The 17,102-nt window shown below is 27.4% G+C and overlaps 1 protein-coding gene across 1 annotated transcript; it reads right to left on the bottom strand.

Moving 5' to 3' along the window:
* Positions 1–2,766: 2,766 nt before the first annotated feature.
* LOC107172808 (uncharacterized) lies at positions 2,767–16,359 on the bottom strand. Its single transcript, XM_089217727.1, has 4 exons — positions 16,178–16,359; positions 10,982–11,173; positions 5,237–5,379; positions 2,767–3,416 (listed from the first exon to the last, which is right to left on the bottom strand). The coding sequence occupies exons 1-4, from the start codon at positions 16,272–16,274 to the stop codon at positions 2,844–2,846; spliced, it is 1,005 nt and encodes a 334-aa protein (XP_089073853.1). The 5' UTR covers positions 16,275–16,359; the 3' UTR covers positions 2,767–2,843.
* Positions 16,360–17,102: the final 743 nt, after the last annotated feature.

Genomic DNA, 17,102 nt, shown 5'->3' with positions numbered 1-17,102 from the left:
TTAATTTTCTAAAATATAAGCAAAAATTATGATAAATATCAAATTATTTATTTTATAAAAAAAATTCATACTTACATAATAATTTGTTTAGATTGTTTAAAGATTAAAATATAATATGTAAAGAAATATGGATATTTTATTCTTTTATTCCATATTAATTTATAGTCATCGGATACCAGTAGCAAGCAATGTAAATTTGCATTAATTGCTGGTCAAATTAAGCTTTCTAGTCATATAGTTCATTGTATTTTTTGATTAATCATATAAACTCTACTAATTGCCACTGAAATAAAATTAAAATATTTGAACCATGGTTATTATTTGTCAATAATATGTATAAATCATTTAATAAAAAAATTAATAAAATTCTAATATATTAAATTTGGATTGAACTTACCAATAAATTATACAAATAAGGTGTCGGCAAAGTACGAAATCTGATTCCCAAATACCTTATAATATTACTGATTGGAAAGAGGTATATTTTTAATTAAATTCAAATTTGTTAACCAAAATACAACATTAAAACACGATCAAAAAATATAACAGGTATGCATCACGAATTAAGATACGTATTATTATTCGTGGTATGGTATGCATTGGAATAATTGGCTTAACCTTTAAATTTATATTTTAAATAATACACATAACGACATAACATAGTATTTACTTAAAACGTTTTCTTTGGTTAAACAGTCAAAGAATAGTAATTAATTTATAATTAATATTCCATACTTGATAATGGAAAACTAACATTAACGAATAACGATTAACCACATGTTTTCAGAAACGGTTTACCGACATTTATTATCGTCTATCTACTAATACGTGATAAGATCGTATACCAGGAATCAGTAACCAGTGATATATTTTGTAACCATGATGGTAAAGTGTAAAATGTTAAAATGTTATTTTTATACTTTATAGCTGATACAGCTGCGCTTCTGCTGGCTAGTCGTTCACCGACACTTGGCGTTCGGGTGGGAGTGATGATAAGACACCTTTTTTTTTTTTTTTTTTTTTTTTTTATTGGTATTGTTTATCTATCTTGTTATTATCGATAATGACCGTTATGGGTATTGTTAAATTGAGATAAAATTTCATTTTGACTTCTGGTTTTTACTGTTGGGTTTGTAAAATTGCCCAGTAGCAGCAAATTGAACGAATATTTAAGCATTAATAAGTCGCAAACTAATTACTCAAATAAAATTCTGTAAACGTTAAAATTATTTTTTTCAGTATGTTTATAGATTTTCGTTATTAAAAATAGGTATTACCATTTGAAAATCTAAAGTTGATAGTGTTTTATCTAATAAGGGAGGTAGTTAAAATTATGAAAATTGTAACACAGTGTAAAATAGTAAAACCTAGAAAGTTTAAAAAAAAAATTATTTTAAAATTCCTAATACTTACCGAGATATTAACTGGTTCATGATAAAAAAATCACCCTGTATAGTCCTACTCAGCGTTTCCTCTCCTATCGATAAGATAAGTATGTGTCCATGGTCGAGTCGCGCAAAAGCGTATTATTATAATATCGCAGCTTCCCACGCTCGTGCGACCGGTTGGTTCACATCCTGGTTATTCGCGATACGCAATCTCCATAACCAGATGACATTAATCCTCTCTCAAGGTATGCTTGTCAATACTGCGATTTCATATTTAGTATTTCTTAGAACTAATTCTAACTATGGCGATATTTTGGAAAGGCTAGTAGTTTGGCCTTCGATACAGCTATTGAGGTCCTACACAATATAACTGGTTGGCGAAATCATATGCCCCGGGGACACTTACGTACATCTACATGTATATGTGGATTTAGTTTTTTTAGCGGGACGTCAGTACATAGCATATGTATTTTAAATACTTTTCAAAATGTTGAATGTTGAATCCAAAACCACTATATAGTGTGACGTGAACTTTATAATTTAAATTAACATTTAGCTATTTGCAAACAAACAGTTTACAATAGGTTATTAAATACAAATATAAGATCATCTGCTCGTCTTCTATAAGCTAAGCTTGTATTGAAGGTGATGAGCTCTTTAAGTAGTATATAATTAGTTACTATACTTCTTTCCATGCAATTAATTATAATCGCAGATATGAAAAAGGTTTTTAATAACTTATTAATAGTTTTTTTAGATTCTGAGGTATGTGTCTTTTTTTCTGTCTGGCGTCAACATGATGAATCCAGGTAGGTAGTGCTTTTGAGAGGTCAAAATTGAAAATACTTATTAGTTTTAGAAAGAAATATTTTTAATTATTAAATTTTGTTTTTGGTACAAGTATGCTAGCAGAATGACAAGCAATTCTTCCGCTTAGAATCGTTTTTAATTTTTTTGCAAGAAGTGATTTATCATTGAATTTAAATATGTTATCCATTACAATGACATAGTTGACAGATACTGTACTGTAGTCAGTAGAACATTATCCCCTTTTCAACATTATTTGTTTTTTTTATATTAAATCTCTATAAAAATATTGAACATGTTTAATTATGATAACATTATTAATAAAGCTAAATACATGAAAAATGCACCCATCTAGGCACCATTTCAATATAAATAAATTATATATAGCCGATGTTTAATTTTTTATTATATCTTATTAGATGTATACAAAAATGTTTTTAGTTATAAATTAATTAATATACACATAAAGTTGACTAAGTTGTTATATGATAAAACATACACTCATGCATATTATTTGTGTCATAAGACTATAAAATATTTATGAAATCAAATTAAATATCTTGATATTTTTTTTTTTGTTTTGTTACAAAACTTTCATTTAACATACATGTTTTAAAAAATAGTTTTTGTTTCGAAAACAAATGAACTTTACCTTAAATTAGAAAGTACAAGATCAAGAAAATAATCATCCATACTATAATGATATCCATTAATACTAGGACGCTTAGTAGTAGTAGTTGTAGTAGTTGGACGTCTGGTAGTAGTTGTAGTTGGACGTTTTGTAGTAGTTGTAGTTGGACGACTGGTTGTAGTAGTTGTAGTTGGACGACTGGTTGTAGTAGTTGTAGTCGGACGACTGGTTGTAGTTGTAGTTGGACGTCTGGTAGTAGTTGTAGTTGGACGTTTTGTAGTAGTCGTAGTTGGACGACGAATTGTAGTAGTTATAGTTGGAAAACTGGTTGTAGTATTTGGACTAATAGTAACCGGATTCATCGTAGTAGTGTAAAAAATTTTTGCCTTCTTTCCTAGTGAATAAAGATACATTGATCCATCGGACCAATATCGTTTTCCCTCGGGGATCATTGGCAGAAAATCTCGTCCCAAAAGTCTTGATAGCCCTTTACACTGGTCTACATTAAATTTCTCTCCTATTACCGGCTTGCTAATCACCATCCGGATTGTTCTCAGTTTCCTTGCGTCTTCATCAAACATATCGTACAACTGTAGACAGAAAGTGAAATATTCAGATAAAAAAAAAGAAAATGAATTAATTATAACTTATAAGTTATAACTGTTGATTAAACAACGTTGATAGGAAATCTATCATCGTATCTGATGCTCTTAGGATCGAATAGGCAACTTAAAGATTGCTTGTCGATTTACACGTTGCAGAGCGTGGAGCGGTATCAGAAGTGACGACGGCCACAATAGGAAAGACGAATGTAATACGGAGAAGCAGAAGCAACAAAGGGATATACGATGGTACAGATTATATTATGATTATATGGGTCCGTGTGGTTGATCCAGTCTGGTACAATGGTCACTGTGTACAATACAATTTATTGGGGTGCACTTAAAATTAACTTAACAACTAAGACAGGTAGAAATGACGGTTGACTTGACTCATAAATAAAGCCCATGGACGACTGTTTTGGCGTCTCGCACACCCACTACGAATTATGGTATGTTCCCTCCCACCCCCCTCTCAAATACCAAAATGTCAGAGGGCAAGTGTCCTCTCTCCTTTCCGCCATAATTACACAAATGAAGAATACAATTACCAGAAAAGGACAATGACTATAAACATTTTGAATTACCTACCAATATTTACATAATTAGTTTAACAACGATGACGTTTTGTTTATATATTAACCTGTACATTTCAAAGTAATGTCAAGAGTGATATTGGTAAAATCCGAGCCGTGTTCATAATTATTGCGATTTAGACCTATTATTTATTTTTAATTATCACTATAAACTAACCCCTGAAAATACAATTTTTATATAAAAATAAACTGAGTGTACCAATAATGAGTATTATATCACCACAACCACCCGTGTAAAATCGAAAACCTATAGATGAGCACAAGAATGACCTCCAATCACGTGTGTCCCTCCCCATCAACAGCAAGTGAGTAATTGGGAGTCTTGGGACTTGTGCTACAATTACCTAATCTTTTTTTCAAAAAGGTTATTGAGTCTCTATAGTTTTACATTTATAACAGGTAAATCCGATGATTAGACCACTATTAAATTAATATTGTTTATTACAAATAACAAGAAAAGCAAAAAACGAACTTAAATTAGAAAAAAATATTTTTTTAATGACAAAAAATATATATAAATAAAGAAGGGAAAATAATAAGCTTGGTAACTATTAAATTATTTAAAGAAATAATTTCAATATTGTTATGTATTAGAAAAATAGTTACACAGATTATACAATCGTATTTATTAACTGATGAGAAAAAAAAATGTATGATAATTATTATTTAACTAATTGTATTGACTTTATATTATATTATATTAAATTTGTGAAATATGCGTGTGGCATAATTTAAAAATAATTGTTTTTTATGTATTAGAAATAAAAATAATAACTAGTCTAATAAATGTGTTATGAACCCTGATTATTATTATTATTAATTATTAGTATATAATTTAGCATTATAATATTATTACTGTATGAACAATTATTTGTAATGTGGGGAACGAACGCTGACTCGACATTCGACGTGCGTACAATGTAAGACCTAACCCGGTGAGACCATAACAAATGTTATATTATATTCGTATATTTTTATGCTATACATTAATTGGACCAATCTCCGGGTGCACTTTAAAAATATATATTTAATTTGTGGCCCGATTGTCGAGTAATAAAATGTAAACAAATATTTTATTCGAATCAGGTAGATAACATGTGGCCCAATTACGGACCTCTCGAATAATCAAATTGGTTCTATGAAGTTTTCACTGCAATGATATAGAATATAAAATAAAACGTAGACATAGTATTAGTACAGACTATAGATACTCACGAGACATCTGTAGGATTGCGTATTGTTTTTATTTTTGTCTTCTGTATGTTCCAGTAGTGATACATACTGCCAGCCCATTGCTAATTCGTCTTTGTTGGTTGGATTACTTTTTGACAAACACTCGAAAGTGTAGTGGTCCATATCTGGTAGAACACAACAGAACAAAATATAAACGAGTATGATGAATGTTCTAGCCAGGGAATAATTTTTGTTGATATATACATGTAATATTTAGTTTAACCTAACCTAACATAACCTTAATGAGCATGTTTACATGGGCGTATACACGTGTGATAAAATGCATATTAAATATGAATTTTAGTATATTATATTTTACCCTAGAATATAGTAGGTTATTAACAGTTTTTTATTAATAGTTAAGTTTTATATTAAGCCGAGTGTTTATAAAGTTTTACAAAGTTGTAGCACCCCGGGGCTATGCCCCCTCCCCCGTAATAAGGTGCTTTGTAAAACATGCATACGGTTATGTATAAAGGAATTATAAAGTTAATATCACATTCACCAAAATTTCTGGTGAATGTCAATTTCTTTTTAGATGTAAATATACACTGTTAAATGTGAAGTACATTAATTATTTTTGGTGGATGTTGACATTTTGTAAAAAACATATGTATCACATAATTTTATTTTATATTAAATTACTGTTAAGAACAAGATTAACTATAAATCAACCACAAAATATGTATTAATTATTTAATTATATTACAATTATTAGAAGCCGCAACAACATGCAGCATTGGCTTAATAAATTTATATTAATACTATTGTAAAGACAGTGTTGAGTGTATACATATTAAACAAACAACAAATTATTATGAAAATTAAAGTTACTTGTGATCACGTAAATAGAATTTATTATTAAAATTTGTATTTTAGTAGTTTCAAGTTGTTTTTGAATATTATTGTTAGGTTTGATGAATTGTATAATTTAACAAAATAACTTGAATATTTCAATAGGTAGATTTTACCGACTTTTGTCATTTTTTGAATTGGATGGTTACACAATCTTGATGGGTCATAATATCTACTCAGTACTCATAGTGTTGAAAATTCTAACATTCACCGGTGCATGTCAATATTGAATATTCACCTTAACGTAGGTATCCAATGTCAACAATAAATACGTTAAATATGAAATATAATTGTATTAAACATCAATATTAGTATTTTTAAAAACTGTCACAACATAACTGATCACTAGAGTGCGGATTTATGAAAACCAACCAAATACCGGGTGATTCTTTTATCATTGAACACTCATTATTTAAAAAATTATTAATGTTTTTTAAAATATAAATAACGTTGAAACGTGTAATGTTGTAATGTGTAATTAAAATTATAGAACCCTAGTAGGTACTAATACTTTTCTTAATTTTTTTATGAAATAATGTCAATAGTGAATGAACGAAATCGATATTTTTTTTATCTTTGTATACGTATATTATTCGATCTAGGATAAATGGATGCGGCCGTTTGGGCGCGGGTACATTTAGACGTGAATAAAATGTAAATAATAATAATAATATATATATTTTATTTGGATTTACGTAGGTAATTTTATATTAGGATATACGTTTTAGTTAAATATAGCATCAAATATGTTATTAATAATATTATGAAATTGTAATAAGAAACTTATTTTTATTTGTTTTTTTTTTTAATATCAAATACCTGTTAGTCGTACTATTCGTTTTTATATATCTGATTTTTAGTAAGCAATACTGAAATCTATAAAAACTGAATATCCTAATACTGAAATATATGGTTGTCTTTATCATTTTTTCAAAAATATTTATAAAAAATCATGTGATCTAGAAATTGTGTTAAATTATCAAAAGAATTCTGATTTTTCAATCTTAGTGAAAATCGTTGAAGCATTGACATTTATTCCTATTAATGATATTGATTTGGCAATTGAATCGCTGTCGTTTACTTATCAGACCAATAATTATAGCCCTTACTAGATTGGTTTGAAGACAATTATATGTGAAGAATTTATAGAAATCGAAGAGGTCGTCGATTACCTTTATTTCCAACTGATGTTTGGAGCATGTATAATAGTTTTGAACGGAAAACACAGAACCAGACACCACGCCGAAACTGCTAATCGAAGACTAAATATGGAGATGGGCGTAAACCATCCAAGTTTTTGGTATTTTATAACGTGTCCTCAAAAAGTACAATTGGTAGAAACTTTTACTATAATCAATTAGAGGTAGGAAATAGTCCGCCTAAGAAATTTACAAAATATATTGATGTTGATAAAAGGATTCTAAATTATGACCAAAATGGAATTTTGTCAGTTTTGAGAGGGATAGCCCAACACTATTAAGTTTGTAATTGTATTTTTATTTGTATACATTGTTATTTATATTTGTATGATTATAATTTATAATTGATGGAATTATTAAGATATTTATTTTTGTATATATTAACATATTTGACGCCATATTCGAACAAAGTGTATACCCTAATATAAAATTACGTACAACTGAATAAAATAAATGTTTTATTATTATTTATGTTTTTTTGCACCCAACATCTAAATATACCCGTGCCCAAACGGTTGCGTCTGAATGACTTCGAGTCTAAATGGCCAAGTCCAAACGGTTGCGACCATTTTGTATATTATTTCTCCGATTATTGTTATAAATTCTAAGGTCTAAGATATTTGGAAAAACCGTTTATACCTACAAGTACTTATTAATTTATTTTGATATTAATTGAAATTATAAAAATATAATATTTTATTCTTGTGTATATTAAAATAAATTATGTATATTTCAAAAATGTCTAAAATAAAACTACGAAATATGCACTAAAAGATGAAATATTCAATTTAAATTATAAAATAAGCACTTAAAAAAAAGAAAAGAAATGGATAAACATCAAAATATACACTAAAAAAGTTTCATTTTTTAAATTATTATATTACGAAACAAATTGTACACTCACTTAGCACATTATCATACAAATATACAATCAACCAGAATAAATATGCAAGTGCATATTATATATCAATATATCCGTGATCTACTGATCCCCAATAAAACATGTTACTAAAATGTTAATTGTGCCTTTATAGTAAATTTCACTATACATATTATATACGAATAATGCATAGCATATGTATATTATTATAATGTATTCCACACATTGATATTAATCTTACCGTACTTTGAGCCAAAGATTATTGTAGCCTCCTGACTAAATGCGCTCTACGCTTCAGTGATCACTTGGCTTCCTACAAAGGGAGTCTAATTTTTAAGAAATGAATCGAATCAAAAACGAAACCTAACGCATTGCAGATCCTCAAATTCGAGACTCTTGCACACGTCGTCACATCGCTAAACGGCTGACCCGGGCCATCGCATGCTAATACATAGCCACAGCTCAACTTTTAACCCTTTCACTGCTATGGACGCATATATACGTCCAATCTAAGCAACTCCGTGGTGCTATGGACGCACATATGCGTCTTTTCATTTTAAAAATCAACAATAGCTGATTTTATTGATGTGATAACACGAACGTATGGTAAATGATTAGACAATTCCAAAGAGATAATAAAAATAAAAATCCGACAATTGTCAAAGAAGTTACAAACAAAATAAAATTTTTAATTTTCCAGGGTTCCCAATCTAGCATTAATTATTGATAAACCGATATATTTCAAATCAGATTTTTGATTACGCTGTTGCATTACTTGCGTTTAAAATTTATTTACTGGTTTTAAATGTTTTAATATTAAATGGTAATATTGGTAATAATATAAGTAGTATTTGTTTATATAGAAGGTTATTTATAAAATATATAATATCACTATTTAGCCTGTGATAATGTTTTCATTTGTAAAATTTCGTCATAAGTACGATTTCAACGAGTGGTTTTTTTCGTTTTCTGAAAGAAAACAATTTGAAAATATGTTGTCAGACATCGATATTTTGAATGAACTAGATAATATACCTATTAGCTAACGAGGAGTCAGATGATGAGTTTCTTAAATATTTGAGTTTTGATGTTGATAATTCAGGTAATTATAATTTATAATACATAATTTTTTTTTTATTTCTATAAATGATTTATATAAAACTTTCTTTTCTGTTCAACAGCTACTTTGGAATCGCCACCTTTGTCACGTTATAACAGAGAAGAACAAATTCAATCATATGATGATGATGTCGAACAAGGTAAATACTGTTGTGCGATACACAGTAGCTTATAATTCCTAAATGATTTACCTTACTAATATAATATACAATAACTTTATATACTATTTATCTATTTTAGATCAACCATCAGGAACATCTGAAACAATTGAAACTTTACTAGAAGTGTCAGTTGCTCAAAATATAACTGGTGCAACTGGTGTCTTTGAACGAAATAAAAGAAAAAACATGTAAATAAACCTTTGCATACACCGAACTTCAAATGGAAGTCAACAGGAAAATTTAACCCCAAGGCCATTCATTTTAACTCATCTAAGGTAATATATTTTATGTACTAAAATTATATTATAATAATACTTATAATTGTTTGTTATTGCAGTACAATGTATTTTTGGGCCTTCGCCCCTTGTATATGGTATTGTTGTGTGCTGTACTAACTAAGGAATTTTTATTCTGTAAATTAATAAACAATAAACAAAAACTAGTATTACTACAATAATATAATAGTTCTAAAATGTGTGTACAAACAAGTGTTATATATTATATTAGTAGGAAAAATACAAAAAATTAACTAGTTTTATTCTGTAATTTATGTTGTTTACATAGTGTGGAGTTCAAAAACACGAATTTGGGTTGAGTGATGAGTCCCCTATTTTAGATTTTTTTGAAGCATTCATGTCAGAGTTTGTCCTTGGAAAAGTGGCGTTTGAAACTAATCAGTATGCAGAGCAATATTTAATAACAGAAGACATAGCCCCAAAATCTAGAGTGAAATATTGGAAGCCAACAGATATTGGAGAACTTTATGTGTTTTAATAATAAAAGAAAAGACACATTATATATGTGTGATTCATGTGATGTAGGATTATGTGTAACACCTTGTTTTGGTATTTACCATACAAAAACCAATTACAAAGCCACTCAATTATTATATTAAATTTGTTATAATAAAAAAAATATTTACCGTTGGTTTTATACTATTAGTATTTTATAAATTATGAGTGTGTACTGTGTATAATATAATTTTTAATTGTTAAATTGTTTATTATGAATTTTTTTTACAAAACATGTGTAAATTGTTTTTTAAATTACAAAGCCACTCAATTATTATATTAAATTTGTTATTATAAAAAATATTTACCGTTGGTTTAATACTATTAGTATTTTATAAATTATGAGTGTGTATAATATAATTTTTAATTGTTAAACAGTAATTCCAAGACAGTATTCAGCTTTTTTGTTGATATCTAATCCTTATTAAACCCTTTATTTTCCCTTCTCACCAAACTTATTTTTAAGCTCGCGACGAATTCCCCATAATCTATTCATAAAAGCTATTATATCTACATCCTACCTATTTTGTAACTCATTACGATTTCCTACATAAAATAATTTGTGTACTACAATATATTTATATTTATAGTTCGTTTATATATTTTAATTCTTGAATTCTCACATTTCTTGTGATTCTTATTTGTATTATCATATATCATAATTGTTGAGCTATAATAGTTAAATAAAGCTAATAAAAAAAATAATTATTCTTTAAACGTACTATATGTATTTCTGCAATTTCCGTGTCCCGCGATTTGCTCTTCAGGACGCTCCAACAACAAATGAAATAACGGAACATGTTCCAGTCCCATATAGGCACACCCGAACATCATTGACCTAGTTGAAATAGTCTCTACTTCAAATTTTGTCTTTTTTCCAAATGGAGGACATAAACGATAGTAAATATCATGAGCTGCAACACACAGGAAGACACATACCGTATTTACATCACATGCAAATTACATTGTTTGTATAGTAACTATTAAACATATATTCTTATTCAAAATTATATTGTGTTATACGTCATTGTACAAAATTAAGTATTAAATTCCAATGAATGGAGTTGTTGCCTTTTTATTACTAAATAATGATTGAGAACTAAATTAATATTATAATCGAATTAAGTACAGCGCCAAATTTAGGGGGGGGGGAGGCAATGGGGACATTTGCCCCGGGTGGCCAAATATTGATCTATTTAGGGGGCGGCCGGGCACCACTGTAACTCGGTGTAATATTGTATCAATAAATATTTTTTTTTGAAAGAATTTGTATTATGATACGGCCATAATTGTATGGCATGGCGTCTAGTAATTTGTCAACACACATATAGATAATAAACTAGATTGCTAACTCGTGGTTTATTAAAACGAACGGTTCTTCGAAGGAAACATTTTTCGTATGATCCAATTCCTTATCATATCCTTATTACAATATTATATTATATTTGGTTAAATTTATTTATTGCAACACCGTAAATTAGGATGACATTTTGAATTGCAATGAATTTTATTTTTTAAACACTTACATCTGTTACTTAACTCAACTTACTATTGAGCTCATACAACATTCTGTCTCTTCCTCCATGTCCTAACGATTGGTGAGCATCATGTAACACATTAAAAACATCACTTTCTGTTGTATAATGTAAAATATTGTTATCATTATTTTTAACAGGATAAATTAGTTTACTATTATTATTAATGACCAAAACATCATATTTTTTTAGTAACCAATAGTCACGTGGCTCTTTTTTTTGTTAACTACGGTGACAAAGTTATCGCGTTATCTGCGGCAGTCGGAATTCTACTTCATTAAATTTATCGATATTACAGATTACTAATGGCTTTATATTAGGTGAAGGTACATTGTCAAATATCAATAGGTACTGATAATATTACCACAGATTATATAAAACCAGATGGTGCACTTCTTCAATTTACTAATAACACGAACCTACCTCAAATCAGTAGGGTCACATAAGAGAAATAAATTAATGTACAACAACTTTTACCATAATTTTTAATTATTGTATCAAATAATATTTAATACATAATAATATAATATTATTGTACTTTGAGCGTCAATGGCTCAATGCTAATGGAATTCCAAAAATCATATAAAATGTTGCGTAGCTTTAATTCAACATATTGATTAGTTTGTTATAATCTTAATTATGTTTATCAAATCTACTTGTATTTTTAAAAACTTTTAACAGATATTCATGTTAAGCACACAAATACTTCCCCAACATTTTTTGAGAAGTGTTTTTTAAATATTTAAAATACTTTTTTGTGCATATTATTCCAGAATACTAAATTTGTTTTCTCTTTTTCGATATTTTTATTTACACTTCAAGAAATAGTGACTCTGTTACACAATTTAAAAATATTTTACTGTGTACATCACAAAGACAAGGAGGAAATACATTATTTTTAAAATAAAAACAAATTTTGGTCTGTGGCAGAAGTGTTAGCTTGTTTATTTTAATGTTCTTCACAAGCTCAATACACAAAAGATAAATAAATAAAAAAAAATATATAGGTAGAGAAGATTAAAATCAGATTCCGTAAAAGAAGCCCGATTTTTAATTTTTAAATTTTACGCCCAAAAAATAATTCGAAAAGCTAACTAAACGGGCATGGTTTAACATGAAATATTATACTAAGTTTCACAGATATCAAAAATCGGGTATCTTACAGAATCAAATATGAAAAATATTTTCTTTATTATTAAATAAATATAAAATAATTGTTGCAAAAATAATTTATGAAGATTAAATAAAAAAATTAACACTCAGCATACCGCGTACGTTTAGCAATGAGCAGCAAAACAATAACAGTAATTCGGTAGTATATATTTAAATATATATTTATATAATCTGTGGTACAACGGCTGAACAGTGTCAAAAAAGTCAGTGATGTGTAGTTAATAAACAATAATTTCTTATAAAGCCTTATTTTCCCTATCCGTAGTGACACTGATTTTAGGTAGGTTTTGATTTTTCGCATTTTTGAGAATTACATGGGCCGAATAGGGAGTGCACCATCTGGTTTTATATAATCTGTGATATTACCTAATATATATATGTTAGCGGCAATGTGTATAATATTGGTATTTTATAAAATGTCTAGGAATTATATATAACACCAACTACAGCTGGCAATTTATAAAAATTTTTAAATTACCTAAGCATTATATGAAATGCCAAACTATGTATAGGTAATATATTAAATCCATATTATCAGTACCTATTGATATTTGACAATGTAACTTCACCTAAAATAAATCCATTAGTAATCTGTAATATCAATAAATTTAATGAAGTAGAATTCCTGGACAAGGCTTTATTAAATGTTCATGTTCAACAAGATGTCAAAATAACAGATGTATAAGCGTTTAAAAAATAAAATTCATTGTAATTCAAAATGTCATCCTAATTTACAGTGTTGCAATAAATAAATTTAACCAATTTTTATTAACTTAAACATATGAAATTATTAATATATATTTTTTTTTTTTTTTGTAATAATAGAATCCTATTATTAACATTTATTTTGTTTTTTGTCTTAACAAAGTTTAAAATAAATTTAAAAAAGTATATTCTATTTATTCTTAATTACGTTCTACATAGATTTTTGTATTTTATAGAATAATATGATAGTAATAATAATTAATAACTGCATGTTAGTACACTACCCATACAATTTACAAATTATTATTTTTTTTCATTTTTATGCATTATATTCTGTAATATTAAATTCATACCTACTTTGTAATAAATATTTTTTTGTGAGCTAATAAAATTAATAATTGTCTTAATTATTATAGAAGGAAATTTATTTTTTTGGATTATTTCACTATTCTACAGATTACCAATTTGTGTTTGTCATTTTATGAAATGCCTAGTTATTATACAGAATATTTAGGAAATGTGTATAAAAAAAAAATTATTATACACTTTTTTAAAAACCACCAGGTATTATATAGAATTCCTAGGCATTTTATATATTAAATATTAATTAAAATTTTTTATCTTTTGAATAGGCATTAAATCTAATTAGGCATTAACTCATAATTAGGGCCCAGATTTAAATGCACTTATGACCATACAAAATAATATACTCTAAGAAATAACCAAAAATGATTTTAAAAATATCATACATAATTCTTTTTTTATAACATTTGGAACATATATTGTATAAATAAGATAATGATTATTTATTATTTTATTTAAAAAAAATTATAAAAATTGACTTAATGGTACTTTGATGTTGATACACATATGTTTTGGAGCAATATTCTAAACATACCAAAATATACATTAATATAATAGGCTTAATTTGTATGATATATTAAACAAATATGCATTAAAAACCAACAACATGACCCAATAGTAGTGCTAAAAACGCTTTAAAAATAAAAATACGTAAAAATATGGAAAAATACAAAATAAAATTTTAGGTTTGAAACACTCATTACGGGAAACGAATTATGTACCCATTTCGGAAGCATTGTCATGAAATCAAACAAGAAAGTATGCGCTTTGCATTGAAATTTATCATAATTGAAATAGATTTTTAAATTTAAGTGAAATTCTATAATAATTCATAATTAATATCAATAGGAACAGTATGTGAATAATTCGATGATGGTCTGTATCTAAGGACTAAGAAGCATAGAAAATTATTTAAATATTCGTTCATAAGACATTAAAATGATAAGAAAATGAAAAAAATAATCTATAAAATGTTTAATCCATCCCCACAATCTTCCACCAAAAAATAAATTTTTAAAACGTTCCAAATTTTTTAAATTTTATTATAAAACTTAAGCGTTTTTACTTGTGCAGATAATACTATTTTAAGACTACATATATCAATAAGAGTTGGTCACCTTTCCATGGTTATCACCTGTGTCGTTTCAATAAAGAAAATACACATTTAAAAAAATTATTATAATGCATTATGATAAAATATGCATTTACATTTTCATATTTCAAATTTGACCTCAACTAAATTTTAAGTCAATCTAAATAAGTAAGCAGAAGTTTTATCTTCAACACTGTTCATGGCATCATTGAAATGAGATTTTTTGTGTAAAACATAATTATTTAAGTTCACTAATGACATGTTTTGAGATGTTTATTATTGCTATTATTATCAATAAAATTTAAGGGTCTTATATATCATCTTATGTTAAATACATAACATTTGCCACTATATATATGACAGTGTCACGTAGAACCAAATTTCAACAGGTTGCAGCGTGTAAGTGTGTTCTAAGCGTTGTTTAACAGGTAGAAATATTAATATAATGATATATAGTAAAATATACAGTTTACTCATTATAATTCAAAGTTGGTGGGACTTATGAACAATTTCGCATTAACGACAATTCGAATCGCCGAGTGTTTCGAAATATCAAGTGGGAAGAAAAAAAACATTCAAATTACTGAGTTCTGAAAAAAAATTCATATCAGCGATAATAATTCGATAGTTATTGAAAATAATAAGTTAAACTAATATACGATTTTAAAGTAAACTATTAATGATAAGAAATACATTTTGGTGAATACGTTTCGAATTTATAAGCTTTGAACTTCGAATTGTCGTTTTTTGACGTCTAGTTCTCTTTAAACTTTTATAACGAGTACCGTAAATGTACTTAAAGTGCATTGTTTTTATTCTAATTACTTTGAGATTTTTATAAGAACGATCAATACTTTGATTTACCACAAGTTCCAAATTATCGATAGTCGTGTATTTTAAAACATATCCTGCTGATGGACCGTCTCCACTTATGAATATTATTATTTACCATTGAATTAAAATTTACATATTTAACATATTTATAAATTATTTAGATAGGTACATAATGTAAACTTAATATAATTAATAACATAATATAAGCAGGTTACCTTTGATTTTCAATTCTTCCTCTGTCATCGTAGTTGCCACGACTGATGAGACGATAGCTATTAACATTAATATATTTGCCATATAATTATATTCCATCGCGTTGCGAGTAGTATAAAAAAGTAAAAAATAAGAATTTAAATGGACTGAATGAAATCAAACTGAGCAAGAACTGAGAAGTTAATGGTACGGTTAGTACTCGAATGACGACCCTAGCTCTGCGTTCTGGATTTATAAGCCACTTCAGCGGTGGGGCGGCTACCGTAGTGATGGTTCTTACCACTAGTAGCGTGTCGAAGGTATTATTGACGTATTATTAAAGATCATCGTAGGCGTGCGCAGAAATCGCTTACAGGTGGTGCATTCCTATTTTATTATATATCTGTCTCTATTTTTGACAAATTCCAAAATGCTTTAAAAATATTTTAAATTTATTACATAATTTCACTAAAAATATTTTTTTTTAACAAATTGTACTTATATTGTAATAATATGGCCCAGATTTATAATATGTAATTTATAATATTCTCCTATAATTCACCTAGAATAATGTTGATTATAAATGTCGACTGTTTTATACTGTGTAGATTCTATGGTTAATTTTTTGTGCATATTTTTGCATATTTGAATAAAAATACATATTAATTGCATATTTCTTGATAATTACATAAATTTTACATATTCTACATTAATAATAATAATTATTATTATTATAATTCCATATTTGTTCATTAAAATAGTCATATTTACGTCTGTACAAATACCTACTGTTGACCGTATAAATAACCCATGATACACATTGAATTATACCAGCGTTTCCCAAACCATGAATTGCGAAATTTGTTGATAGGTCGTGACTCGCGGTTACGATTACGGTTATTTTAGCCGTAATTTAATAAATAATTATGTTATATTTTATTTCATACT

This window comes from Diuraphis noxia, unplaced genomic scaffold (genome assembly GCF_037042655.1).
Source record: "Diuraphis noxia isolate RWA-SAM2 unplaced genomic scaffold, SU_Dnox_SAM2 contig0001, whole genome shotgun sequence".
Taxonomy (NCBI): domain Eukaryota; kingdom Metazoa; phylum Arthropoda; class Insecta; order Hemiptera; family Aphididae; genus Diuraphis; species Diuraphis noxia.
This window is presented reverse-complemented; position numbering and strand designations above follow the sequence as displayed.